Genomic DNA, 14,323 nt, shown 5'->3' on the forward strand with positions numbered 1-14,323 from the left:
AGAAGCACAGACGACTGACGGTAGAAGCACAGACGACTGACGGTAGAAGTACAGACGACTGACGGCAGAAGCACAGACGACTGACGGTAGAAGCACAGATGACTGACAGTAGAAGCACAGACGACTGACGGTAGAAGTAAAAACGACTGACGGTAGAAGCACAGACGACTGACGGTAGAAGTACAGACGACTGACGGTAGAAGCACAGATGACTGACGTCTCATAGGCTCACTGATAAAACTGCCGGGGTAGTCTTGCCCTTAACTCGAGTGTACCAGATAGTCTCCCCAACCGGAACTGGAATAGACACAAGAGAGATCAGCATGGCCCCTTAAATGTTTCAAAGGTACAGAACATAACGATCACATGTCAGACAAGTGAAGATTATTCATCAAGAGAACACATTAAGTTACTAACCTATAGCACTGGCGGCCTGAGCAAGAGTGACTGATGGAGTAATGGCCGGCTAATGAACACGGACTATATATATATATGACTGCGGATGCAAATATTACCATAGGGTTAACTAAAAAATGGCTTGATCCTTACAAACAGTTGAAGGTTTTGATGTTTAAAAATTTGAGATAAAAGACTTGAGACTAAAGTTTGAACAGTGAACTTTGCAGGTGACGTAATAAAGAAACGCTCCTCTTGAGCAAAGACTAATGAAAAATTTGAATAGGTTGATTTGATTTAGAATAAATAATGAATAAATGTTCAACATGAAAGCTTGAATTTGAATTAATTTGAATTGTAACCCTTAAACTAAGTCCAACTTCCCAACAGATTGAATAAATGAATTCAATAGAGCAAAAAAATAAACAAAACGAAATTCATAAAAACCAAGCGATAGAGAAATAGGTTTATAGCAAGATGGTAGATATACTTTTAGTTTTAGGTTGATGCAGGTAAGTTGTCAATCGGTATAATGGGTGATATAACTGGCAATCTGCAATGATGACTGAAGAAATAGTAATCTTTTGAATCGAGATTTAAACCACAGATCTCTAATAATTCCTGCAGCAGCGTATTAATAATAACTACTTATATTCCAAAATTCAAGCAAATCCGTTCACTATTGAAGAAATTATGAGTGTCTCGATTGATTAAAGAATAATTTTATTGATTTCAATTGAAAATTAATTAATGTAAAAATTTGTAATAGATCCTGCCGCTGCGTATCGGTAATAACTTCACACATTCCAATCCGTTCAGTATTGTAGGAGTTATGATCGGTTCATGCGTTTGAGTCCGCAAGCGAGTTCGCAGGCTCGTCCGGAGAAGTGTCGACTCAGTCGCTGAACACTACGAAATTCTTGGAATTGAAAACTGTGACAGTGTGGCTCAAACGACCTCATCCAGGATTTGTAACATAACATAATGATCTCGGCGCTGAAGCGTAGGCCTGATGTGGCCTGTCGCCGATACTTATTACAGCAATCCTGGGGCAAAACAGCAGCGAAAAACACCCATTGAAGTACTTCCTTGTTGCTCCGAAAATATTTTATTTGCGAGAGTTACCTCAACACCCAATTTGTCCACGTTTAGATGAGCTAATGTCTGATGCAATGAAGGAGCTGAAATAGTATTCTGACAAAATAAAACGCTAAAAAATTCCTCATCACAAGATATTATGAGCCATGTGTCAACATAGGGAACATGCGACGCGTAATCAGCTTCTCACGTTGTTTTGTCGGTTGAGGTGCGTAATTCGAACTTTAATTTGACGTCTCGGACAATTTTACGGCTGGACAACTTTTTATGTACCAATATAATCATTATAATTTATGGATATGTTTAGGATTTTCGTAGCATATTTACTGCAATGCATGTTGTCCAACGAATTTTGTCATTTTATAAAAAGCATTAGCTTATGTCAGTTATGTGATTGCGATACTCTGTAGAGCACATGCGTTTTTCTTATTTATGATGATATTGAATTGACAATTGAAACCACTAATAAAATATTAGTCATGACTATAGGGCATTTAGTTAGGTACTGTTCGTAAATCCACAGGGAAACACACAATAAACACATAGGGAACATAAGGAAACACACAATGTCACAATATCTGCGTATCAGTAGAATTTCCCTGCACGTGTAATGTGAATTATGACACTGTAACTTTGAGTTAACGATATGTAAATTTTGGTTTCGATGGTTAAAAAAATGTTATCTGTTTTGCTTTTAAGGTGGAAATAATAGGGTAACATGGGGCAGCGAGCCCACTGCGGGTCATGGGCCCATAGCGGGTTTCTCGCTAAGTATGGCAGATATTGGTCCGTGTTCTCTACCGCCGGTCGACAGTTTCACTGGGAGACATCATTCCTACTAATTACTTGTCCTCCATCTCCTCTGACTGTCCTTGAGCAGCCGGTGTTGTCTTGGCAGCTTGGAAGTGATTGACCTGATTGGTGATTGACCTGATAATGTGAATTATGACACTGGAACTTTGAGTTAACGATATGTAAATTTTGATTTCGATGGTTAAAAAAAATGTTATCTGTTTTGCCTTCAATGTGGAAATAATACGTGTCAAATATATAATTGAAATTGTGATGCTTTCAAATATTTTTATCCGTATATAACTATTGGCATTGACGCATTGTGTCATCGTTACTTTGTTTTAGGCTGGGCAGGCCCACTGCACTAGCCGAGGAAATTAATAAAACTACCGGGTTACCGGCGTCAGCGTGGATGTCATTTGATGAAATTGATGTCATTACCAAGTATAGGGATGCCAACGGGGAATAATGGGAGTCTCGGAATATAAGGCACACTGTATTGCAGAAAGTGTTAAAAAAAAGTATTAATACCTAATTTGAAATTTATCATTCTTATTACAATCTACTAGCACTAGCAGTATTTGACCGTCCAAAGTCCAACCTAATGCCAGAAATTAATTAGATTTTACTTAAAAAAGACCAATAGAAAATAGGTAGGTAGTCTAACTTCTTTACTTGATTAAGGGGGAGGTATACTTTTTTTCAGATTTGGCTTTTTTGGTACCGTAAAATGGGGTAACTTAGACCACTTTTTTTTATAAATGATGCCATTTTTTTACTAGCTAAATTAAACTTGAATTTAAACATGCAAAATAAAAATCTTTCTATTGTGTTATGTAGCCTCAGTATTAGGCCTTTAATGCCCATTGACAAAATTTTTCTATGTCAAATAGTTTTTGAGTTGTGGGGGTTTTTGTTAAAAAAACGAAAAGTGGTCTAAGTTACCCCGCCGGTCTAAGTTACCCCATTTTACGGTATTTAGTATCATCTTAAAGCTGAGTATTAGCTGACATTCTGCCCTATCCAATGATACTACTGCAATCCCTGTACGTGAATTTATACGTACATGACGGCTCTTTAAAGGGGGGCGGGTGGATGGAGTTCCTTCACTAATTAGATACAAGGTAATTAGCTGCTGCCTGCTGAGCATTTTAAATATAGTTTCTACTTGAGTTGTGCTGCACAGCTGCAGTTACGTGCTTAGGCTCATCCTAAAGCTGACATTCTGAGCTTTCCAACGATACCCTATGCGATCCCTGTAAGGCTATACGTCAATTTACACTTTCACCACTGCTCTTTAAAGGGGGGTGGGGGGGAGTTCCTTCAGTAAATAGATACAAGGTAATTTGGCTAGCCAACACTAGATATATCATATATGGTTGTTTTTGGCATCAAGGCTCAGTCACCCTCCTCGCTTCGTACGGAGAGGTGTACTGCAAGTCACTGCTAGCATCCTTGAGTGGAAGGAAGCTACAGAAGCCTGTAGTTTGGTATCTATGCTACATTGAGTGACTATTTCAAGGCATGCGGGACTTTGTCACGCTGTCCTGAAAAGTTTAACTTTTTGTCACGGAAAACCTATCTCCTCCTAGAGTTTTGAAGCTACAGCGATGAAACATATACCATTAAATTTGTAAAGACCATACCTATTGAGTAACGAAGCCCTTTTTTTAGATTTGTGCATAGTTTGGATTCAAAATGGGGGGGAAGGGTGGGAGGGAAATGAGAAAAAATTTAAAAACGTGTGAAAAAAAACTAAGGCAAAAATAAAGAATTGGGCTTTGTTACTCAATTGGTATGGTCTTCACACATCAAATGATATGCGTCACTATGTTGTAGCTTGAAAACCCTAGGAGGAGATTGATTTCTACAGGACCCCCTTTTTTTGTCTGTTTTCTATGAATTTCATGTTTTCTATCAATTTTTCCAAAATAATCACATGAACAAAATGTGCTTGTATTTCGGTTTTACATCTATGTGTGAAGTTTCAGAAAGATCTGTCCCTAAACAAAAAAGTTTTTCAAAAAGTATACCTCCCCCTTAAGAAAATGCAACATTCTAACTGGCTATACTCAAATCAGTCAAATAAGATTTTATTTTGTAGGGTTGGTGATTTTTTAAAAAAATTAAATTTTTTTTTATTTTTTCATGATTTATTTTTATTTATTTGACATTTTTTTGTCTATTTGAAAGGTTAGCCTATTTTTTATGTTGCAATTAGCTTAGCCTACTAGGGTAAACGCGGTATATTCCGACATCGTGAGTACCTAATCCCGACACTTCTCAACTTTTTCCTTTATATTAAGCTTTGTCTTAGTTCCATGCACTTGTTGATGGTTGAAATAGAGACGTCATACTATTGCCAAAACACTAGGTCTGGGCCGTCTGGTGGGAATGTTAAGATCCAAAGAGAGACAGTGTGCGTCACCCAGTGAGTCTGAGTGAGAACATCAAAAAACGTGTCAAAGTTGATAGTAGACCTTGCTCTACGCTCTACCTACCAAATAGTGATAAACTGTTTGTGTAGAAAGAATATTATGGTTTGAGACTTTTAAATAAGTCTGTGAATATATTAGGAATCCTTCAAGTATACTTCTATTTGCTGATAAAGTTTTAGTTCAGTTAAGAGACAGTTTTAGACACATAAAAACTAATTCCAACACAGCTTGGAATTAGACGCACACAGTTCGTTCTGAGCTGTGTCTAAAAATTAAAATTTTCTTAATAAAAGCATAATAGCTCTTAATTAAAAGCCTAATTAAGTAGTGTTCTAATTCCGAGCTGTGTCATATTACAACAAGCTAAATATTGACTATTTAACTGGCTTAAGTATACAAAAACACTTCAGGAATGCAGATCTTCTTAACATTGAAGTCACACAACAGATGCTGAGATAGGTAGCTGATAACATCATAGCACACTAAGCACAGCACTATCAATAGATCTACTAGTTTTATGTCCTATTAATCTACCAGACTCTACCCTCTAAACACACTGACTAGTAGTGACTGAGTGACTGAATGCACTGTTCCCATTTATTTCATACCAATAAACAAATACTAAACATAAACTGAACGATAAACAAACAAACCTCAAACGACTTGAAACAAGACTTAAGAGAAAAGCTAACACTGTTTTAAATAATTATGTGCATAATTCAAACATTTTATTTCCATTCACTGCATTTAATTATTTTATATGTAGTTTTATAATTGTAATTGTTTTGTTTCTAGTTTTAAATTCACATATTTAAAGATTGAAATTAAATATTTTAATTAGAATAATCGTATTAGGGTGAAAAATCTTTCTAATTGCCTAAATCTTAGAAAAGGTCAATACAGTCTCAACCTTTCAATGTACTGGGTGGGACAGAACTGATTGAGCAGTTTTGAGGCAAAATAAAAGAGTAGGCTAATGGAGGTACATAAAGAAGAAAGTTTATTTTCCTAGAGGTAAGCATAGCATACCATTTAGAATTCTTATGTTTTGAAAACAATATCAGGAAGATGGGGGCTGTTAGCTGCAACACACTGTTGGAGTCATCCTCAGAGGAGGGAGGAGTACTGCAGCTAAGGGGTTAGATTATTGCAGCAGAGGTTATGGCCATAACTTGCCGTATGTGTGAACGTGCTATAGAAAACTTCCGAGAACGACTCCAACAGTGTGATGCAGCTAACGGACACCATCTTCCTGATATTGTTTTCAAAACATAAGTACCATATTTTAAATGGTATGTTACATCCATTACTCTTATTTCGCCTCAAAACTGCTCAATCGGTTCTGCCCCATCCTGTATAAGCTAGCTAACACATTTAAATTGTATATTGTAATCAATGTATAACAAATAGTCAAATAGTTTAAAACTACTTATAGCCTTATAAGATTTAGCTAAGCTGCTAGCTACTTACAATGTATTGCACACTTGATGCCTCTGTACCAAAAACATTCAATTTATTGGAACCTAATACACACTAAAGGCATCATAGTGACAAACCATAGATTTTTAAAATCAGTTCATTTTTAATTTTCTCATTTACTAAAGATTTAAACCAATTTCTTATGTAGGCTATGATAAAGCTGGTATCCATGATACTTTCTAGGTGACCAGAGGCCATACTTTCAAAATTTGCTAAGTGAACGTAAGTACTTACGCTCTATTTTCTTGTCTATGATTGAGTGAACGTAAGTACTTACGCTCTATTTTCTTGTCTATGATTGGTGGATTTTGCTTGAAAGACCGTCAATGATTGGCTGATGAACTTACGATCTCTTAACTTTTTTTGAAAGTAAAGGCCCTGGTCTACTTGTAGGTTAGGTTAGGTAATAGGAGTCAAAAATGAACTTGAGGGAGAGTCTAAAAAGTGCTCTGCTTTGCCACTAGGCCTACATTAGGCTACATATGCCTCAGAGGGCTGAGGCTTGTGCCACTGTGCCAGTAAAGGAACTTTTTTTTCTGCTTGCAGGTGAAGAAATTCTGTCTGGTAGAATTTTCCACTTATTCATTTTGCTGCCATGGGCAGTATACAAAGAATACTTAGTCTAGTATTAGGCTTTGCACTATTTACTTCATTTTTTATTTCTGTTAATCCTCAACCAAATTATGAAGCAGATGATCATGATTTTGAAGATTTTGATAATGAAGGTAAGTACTTTTTTCTTAATATTTAACATGTTAGCTCCAAAGTGGTACATATGCGTACCACGAAATGTATTTCACCAGGATGTCTTATGTAGTGGTAGGTACATAATTCAGGTTGCCTAAAATCAGCCAAATTGGAGAAAAAAAGGCCAATAACTCAATATATATACTAGTTTATTTGTAGGTTCTGCTATAAAAATTCCAGTTATTTTCTTTTCGCAGTATTTAAAATTTAATTAGGAAGCATCCCTCCCTATCATAAATTTTAGCCGGCCAATGCAATTGAAAAAAACTAAATCACGGAATTTGTCCAGAAAAAAATGTCCATCTGGCAACCCTGTTTAAAAACAGTACGTACAAAAAAATGAAATAATAATAGTACAAGATGAAGCAATCATAGTCAACATGTTAATATGCCCATTATTTTTTGAATAGATATGAGTAAACTTTCATATGAAAGAAAATAAAACTTTGATCATAAATGTTTTTATATATTTTTACTTTATGTGCATGCATAATTTATTTCAGAATTTTATTCTACTCTGTGATTCTGTTATTATTTATTCAAAATTACTGCTCATTATATCCTAATCAAATTTACTGGATTGCAGAAATTATTTTGGTATTTAGAATCAGATTAATTACAGTACCATACTATCACTACACTGAGAGAAATGGGCGGGTCTGGATGACCCACTTTGATGAGTCAACTGCGTCCAAAAATCGATGCACTTTTTTGACTCACTTGCCCCATTTGTGGGTCATACTGACCCATTAAATTCCAGGCATGACTCACTTGTGACGTCAAATCCCTTATGACGCCGCCCGTAGCATGGATACGTAGTTAGCATCTGAGCGTCAGAGTGATTTAACGCCCCAAGTGAGTCATGCTTGAAATTTAATGGGTCAGTATGACCCACAAATGGGGAAAGTGAGTCAAAAAAGTGCATCGATTTCCGGACGCGGTTGACTCATCAAAGTGGGTCATCCAGACCCGCCCATTTCTCTCAGTGTATGGCATGCATATATGCCAGAGTTAACAATAGGGTAGAAGCAGTCAAGCCACCCCTAAATTGGACAAAATGCCCATTAATCTGGCCAATTTCACCCATTCCTGTGGCCTCTTTTTGAATTTTTCCAATTTTCAAGAAGAAAAGTGGTCTATTTTCAATTGCAATTTGCAAAAATCACTTTATATAATAAAATATGCCTACAATTTTAGGAAACTTCGGCCCAATATTCCAAACTGGTGTGTACAACCAGTACAGGTATGGCACACTAAATAAGTTAACCTATACAGGTTTGTGCAAGTGTGGGAATAAAAATACTTGATTTGTTATCATTGTGTATAATTTTCCTGCAGGAGACACAGCTGAAAATAGTCAGAAGGTTAATGCTGAAGAAGATTTTGATGAAGATGGTGTGGTGGTTGATGATGTGATAGAAGGCGAAGAGAACATCTCCCCTGAATTCTTTCCTAAAGAGAAAGAAGATGCTCCCCTTGAGGTGCCTGTTACAATTATTAAAATATTGTAGAATTTTCTATTTTAGTAATTGAATTTAGGATATTGTCTAAGAATTTTGATTTTAAAGAGTAGGAAAGTTTTTATTAGATACCATACTTGTTATTGGTACGTATCCATGGTTTAATTGGGTATAGTTTCTGCATCTAAATTGAAATTTGCAGTCAGTTGATTGCACTTGAATATTTGCTTATTAATGACTACCAGTAATGCAGACAAGATTCATTTGAATTAACAAATAAAAATTTATAATATTGTGCTTGCAAATGTAGGTAATTCAGATGGGGAATGTGGTATATGTATGAATAGATACACTACAATACAATAATAGACAATAGATAGATGAATAGATAGATATCTATTCATACATATACCACATTCCCCATCTGAATTACATTTGCAAGCACAATATTATAAATTCTTATTTGTTAATTCAAATGAATCTATTAGATCAGATTAAAGATCTATCAGATTAGATTAAAAACCCCGAAGCCTGACTTTCTACATATAAATGATATAATCATATTTTGAAACTGAGAAAATTATTAAGAATGGATCAATCTCAAATATGTGAACTGTCATCTCGGAATTTGAACATGATAGGGCACTATGTTTATTTTATTTTAAAAATTAGTTTGTTTTATTAGTTTAATAATGAACTGTCATCTCGGAATTTGAACATGATAGGGCATGTTTATTTTTATTTAAAAAATTAGTTTGTTTTATTAGTTTAATAATTAGTGGCTATTCATAGGGCGATGAAGCAGACGAGTACAGCCACTTGGCTGACACCGAGGAGTTCATTGGCTACAACAGTGACAGCAGCAGCACCAAAGCACAACACAATCTACACAAAGAACCTATTCGTGAACCAAAAATCACAGTGGCAGATGTGAGTTCTGAATTATTTTCTTGTACTGGGGCCGGATTATCAAAGCTTTGTAACTTTTTGTACTTACGAGAAAAAAGTTCTGTGGTACATAAATACAATTTTGGCATTATCAAAACTTTCGTACGCAAGTCTTAGCTAAAAGCCTAAATTTTTTTCCCGCGCAAATGTTTTTATAATACCACCGCTAGTATTACGTTGTCATAGCAACGCCACTCGTAAGTCAATTTTGCGTACTTACGAAGTTTTGGTAACACGACCCCTGAACCAGGATTTTATGTAGTTAACTTTATTTTATTAGGTATTGCAAGTAATTTTTAATGGGCAGTGTATACATCTTATCAGAATTATTCAATCAGTCAGAATTGTTAAAAATATAGGAAGTTTTTCTGGTGTATATCACTAATTACCAATATTCTTCAGTATTTGTCCTTGATTTCTGGCATTCCAAAGCGATTAATGCAAAAAAATTTTTAATTGGGTTAATATATATGATAAAGAGATGAAGATGTTCTGTGGTAATATTGATCATCACTGGTTATTTTTAATGATAATTAATTTTATTAAAATGTTTATTAATTAAATTAATAAACATTTTAATTTCAATTTATTTTAATTGAATGTAATTTTTTTTTTTGCAGGTTCCTTTGCACTTGAGGAGCAACTGGGACAGTTTTTACTTAGAGCTTATTTTGCTCTTTGGACTTCTTATTTATTTTGGCAACTTTAGTATTGGCAGAAGCAAAAATGCCAAGCTAGCAACATCGTGGTTTGAGGCTAACAAGACTCTGCTGACGCAACAGTTTGCCCTTGTTGGTGAGCCCACTTGTTCTTCATTGTACAGTATGTATGTGATTTTTATGTTCAGCATGTATAATGTGATTTTTATGTTCAGCATGTATAATGTGATTTTTATGTTCAGCATGTATAATGTGATTTTTATGTTCAGCATGTATAATGTGATTTTTATGTTCAGCATGTATAATGTGATTTTTATGTTCAGCATGTATAATGTGATTTTTATGTTCAGCATGTATAATGTGATTTTTATGTTCAGCATGTATAATGTGATTTTTATGTTCAGCATGTATAATGTGATTTTTATGTTCAGCATGTATAATGTGATTTTTATGTTCAGCATGTATAATGTGATTTTTATGTTCAGCATGTATAATGTGATTTTTATGTTCAGCATGTATAATGTGATTTTTATGTTCAGCATGTATAATGTGATTTTTATGTTCAGCATGTATAATGTGATTTTTATGTTCAGCATGTATAATGTGATTTTTATGTTCAGCATGTATAATGTGATTTTTATGTTCAGCATGTATAATGTGATTTTTATGTTCAGCATGTATAATGTGATTTTTATGTTCAGCATGTATAATGTGATTTTTATGTTCAGCATGTATAATGTGATTTTTATGTTCAGCATGTATAATGTGATTTTTATGTTCAGCATGTATAATGTGATTTTTATGTTCAGCATGTATAATGTGATTTTTATGTTCAGCATGTATAATGTGATTTTTATGTTCAGCATGTATAATGTGATTTTTATGTTCAGCATGTATAATGTGATTTTTATGTTCAGCATGTATAATGTGATTTTTATGTTCAGCATGTATAATGTGATTTTTATGTTCAGCATGTATAATGTGATTTTTATGTTCAGCATGTATAATGTGATTTTTATGTTCAGCATGTATAATGTGATTTTTATGTTCAGCATGTATAATGTGATTTTTATGTTCAGCATGTATAATGTGATTTTTATGTTCAGCATGTATAATGTGATTTTTATGTTCAGCATGTATAATNCTCTACTGCTCTGGTAGAGTGTGTATTCACTCCATTACTGTCGAGCTGCGTCTACTCAAGGTAACTACTCACTCTACTGCTCTGGTAGAGTGTGTATTCACTCCATGACTGTCGAGCTGCGTCTACTCAAGGTAAGAGTAATGCATCGTCTATCCACAGACTCATGGTGAGCACTGAGCATATAGCTCATTAAATGAACATTCTTCGCAATACATGCTCTCTAATCATATTGAGCAAGTCTTGTTGAAAAAAACGCGTTTAATGCTTAAGTTTTAATTAATGAACAGGGACAATAAACCTCAAAAAATTTCCTTTTCATTAAATTATTGATTGCGTGACATTTCATGTATTTTTCTTCGTTAATTTGTGGTTAAAGCTCACTATTAGCTTTGCCTGGATTTTAAAAATGTCTGTTGACAACAGTTAATGCTAATTTAAAATTAATAAAAACTAGCTGTACTTCAATTTTTTGACCGTTTTGAGTTGTATGCACTTTTTAGGTGGCTGACAATAATTTTGATTTATTAATATATGATTTTGATACTTATTTGACGGACCTGCATAGTATCTTAGGCCGAGGAGTTTGTTTGTTATTAAACTCAGAAGTTGCTTCCAGTTCAGCATTGTCATTTTATTTAATATTGAAATTGAAAGTCATATACGAAGCATTTTTTCATCTGTTCATGTGGTGACCAGTTTTGTGTGTTTTACAGTCAATATTTTTAAGCAGATTTCATTTTGGGTACGTAAAACTTTAAGTAAGCTTAATTCTAAATTTCGTGATAAGATCACATCCAACATTGTTCAAAAAAGTAACACTTTATCTAAAGCTGAAACCCAAATTAGGATAAACATGCATTTCATTCTCATGTGTTATAGGTTACTAATAAAAATGTATGAAATAATAATATAACTCGTCAATTGCAGCGTCAAGACTTGGTGTCGGTGGCAATGCAGATGTTCAGGCCGTCCACAGACGAGGTGGTCGTCAAGATCAGATTGGACGACATGGAGAACTTCGTCATGTGTCTCGCCACCAAGAAGATGGCTTCCAAATATGTCAAAGACATGACTGATATTGTGAGTGTTGTTCAATATTTTAGGAAGAGCTCATATTGTTTGGTGGTTTGCCCTCCTATGTGGCCACCGTAAAAATGGCTTTTTTCTTACAGGTATTCATTCTGATGAATAGTTCTAAAAAATGTCTCAAATTTTTACACATTTCATATTTCTTGTATAATCAGAGCAAACTTGCTATTTATGGTACTTCCTAGCTGGGAGTTTAATTAAAACTTGCAATGACCAGAACAAACATTTTAATGAACTTCAATGCCAAAGCACAGGACTTGCGTCCTGTTCTTCCTCTTACTGATTTAATTTCACCAAGAATTGATAACTTCACAGCAATCCTAACATGTACATCTGATGTAAACTGTATTGATCACAAGTGGCATCTTATTATTGAATTGTTGTGATTTAATCCGAACTTTGCATGATGTCAAGCAATCCAAGCGAATACTAATTGGTTGGATAGCAACAAACTGACCTCTTTTGCATTTGCGGTCTATGTCATTGTACCGAACACGTGTTCAGTAATTGATGACTAAAGTTTGCAGCTCTTAATACTTCTAGTGCCATACGATCCACCTGGGTTGCCAGATGGGGTTTTTTAGGACAAGTTGCACGATTTAGTTCGTTTCAATAGCGCTGACTGGCAAAAGTTTATGATGTTGGTATGTCCCTATTGTATTAGAGGAAACTTGAATTTTTGCACCGCAACCTACCAATACACCAGTGATTATTGAATTGTGGACCTCTTTATCCGCGGACTTGGCCATTTTCAAGGCAACCCAGTGGTAGGTCGTGTCGCACTCAACGTGTCAATAGCAGTTGTTAGGTTTATTGCGCCATTCAAGGTGGCTGGCTTCGTGGTAGGGCTTGCCATCCTGCGCAACTGATGCCTCTACCGTTTCAGCCTCACTCACATGCTTGACAAAAACATGGTCTGCGACATTATCTACCCTGCAATTGATGTTGATTAAACGTTGTTTCAACGTCATTTTCTCGGGGAGAAATCAATGTCTCTGCACAACCTGTTTGCAGCAGAGATCAAGAGCGTTCCCTTGAGGGGACACCTCAGTCTTGCTGGAAATGATTCGATTCTAGTTACCTCAACAGCAAGAATTCGTTACCTCCATCAGTCAATCATTGACTGCTTTTCCAGCTAAACTCTCCAATCACAGACAGGAAATCGGCCGCTAGGTGTAGGTAGTTAGGCCGCTACATGTACTTCGCTACGTGTATATAGACCACTACGTGTAGATCATCGAGTGTCGATAGTACCGCCCCTTAACTACAGTTTCATTTCAGACGACGTTCTGCACGGGTGACCGCAAAGGAACCTTACCGAGCAAGCAGTACGGAGGCTGTGCCAGCTACAGCAAGTTCCTACTTCTCAGCGAGATAGCGGAGGCCAGCAATTCGATTCTTACGGACCCGCGCACCGTGACGGTCTTGGGCAAACATTTAGCTCGTATTAATTACCTGCACATCAGTGACCAGTACAGCGGACCTCAGCAACCTGATGCGTTAGTATCCATAGTATATCAAAAANCCAGCAGTCGCTGACGACAGCTTCAAAGATGCCGCCTGTGCTGAAGGTGGTAATTCTGTCGTTCCAGCTTCTCGCCCCCGCCAAATTCTCTCCTAAAAAGACTGACAAGATCAGCGCCGATGACATGGAGCAGCTGAGATCCCTGCTCCATCTCGTCCTCTACCTTGCTGATAAACTCAGTCGCTTCAAACTCTCCAAAGAGGTTGATTATTGATAACAATGTTTTCTTAAGATATTAGTGGCAAATAAAGAGCAATGTGAATAATAATGCATCGTTGAAAGTTAAATTTTAATATTTTAAGTAGATGTACGACCGTAATAGTTGGTATAATTTTAACGCGCATCGTTCGAAGCTAACTTTTAACATTTTTTAGAGATCTACCACCTTATTAATTCATATAATTAATGATTAATGATAAACATTTAATTAATTCACCTTATTAATTCATAATATTTGACGAGCAGAGCAAGAGCAAAGCTGATAAGAACCGCAGCCGAGTCGAGGAAGCTTTTTTGAAGGCAACGCACGCCGTCCGAGCTGAACGAGC

General features: G+C 35.7%; 1 protein-coding gene across 1 annotated transcript; it reads left to right on the forward strand.

Annotated features, from left to right (window-relative positions):
• Positions 1-6,711: 6,711 nt before the first annotated feature.
• LOC108676279 (PAT complex subunit CCDC47-like) lies at positions 6,712-14,318 on the forward strand (the record flags this gene model as incomplete). The annotated part of the gene is made up of 9 exons (XM_018164337.2): positions 6,712-6,928; positions 8,289-8,431; positions 9,203-9,340; positions 9,979-10,153; positions 11,222-11,292; positions 12,089-12,241; positions 13,532-13,747; positions 13,783-13,977; positions 14,241-14,318. Coding segments are annotated over exons 1-9 (1,299 nt in total), but the record flags the coding sequence as incomplete, so codon positions are not given.
• Between the last annotated feature and the right edge of the window lie 5 nt (positions 14,319-14,323).

Source organism: Hyalella azteca, unplaced genomic scaffold (assembly GCF_000764305.2).
Source record: "Hyalella azteca isolate HAZT.00-mixed unplaced genomic scaffold, Hazt_2.0.2 contig4249, whole genome shotgun sequence".
Classification (NCBI taxonomy): Eukaryota; Metazoa; Arthropoda; class Malacostraca; order Amphipoda; family Hyalellidae; genus Hyalella; species Hyalella azteca.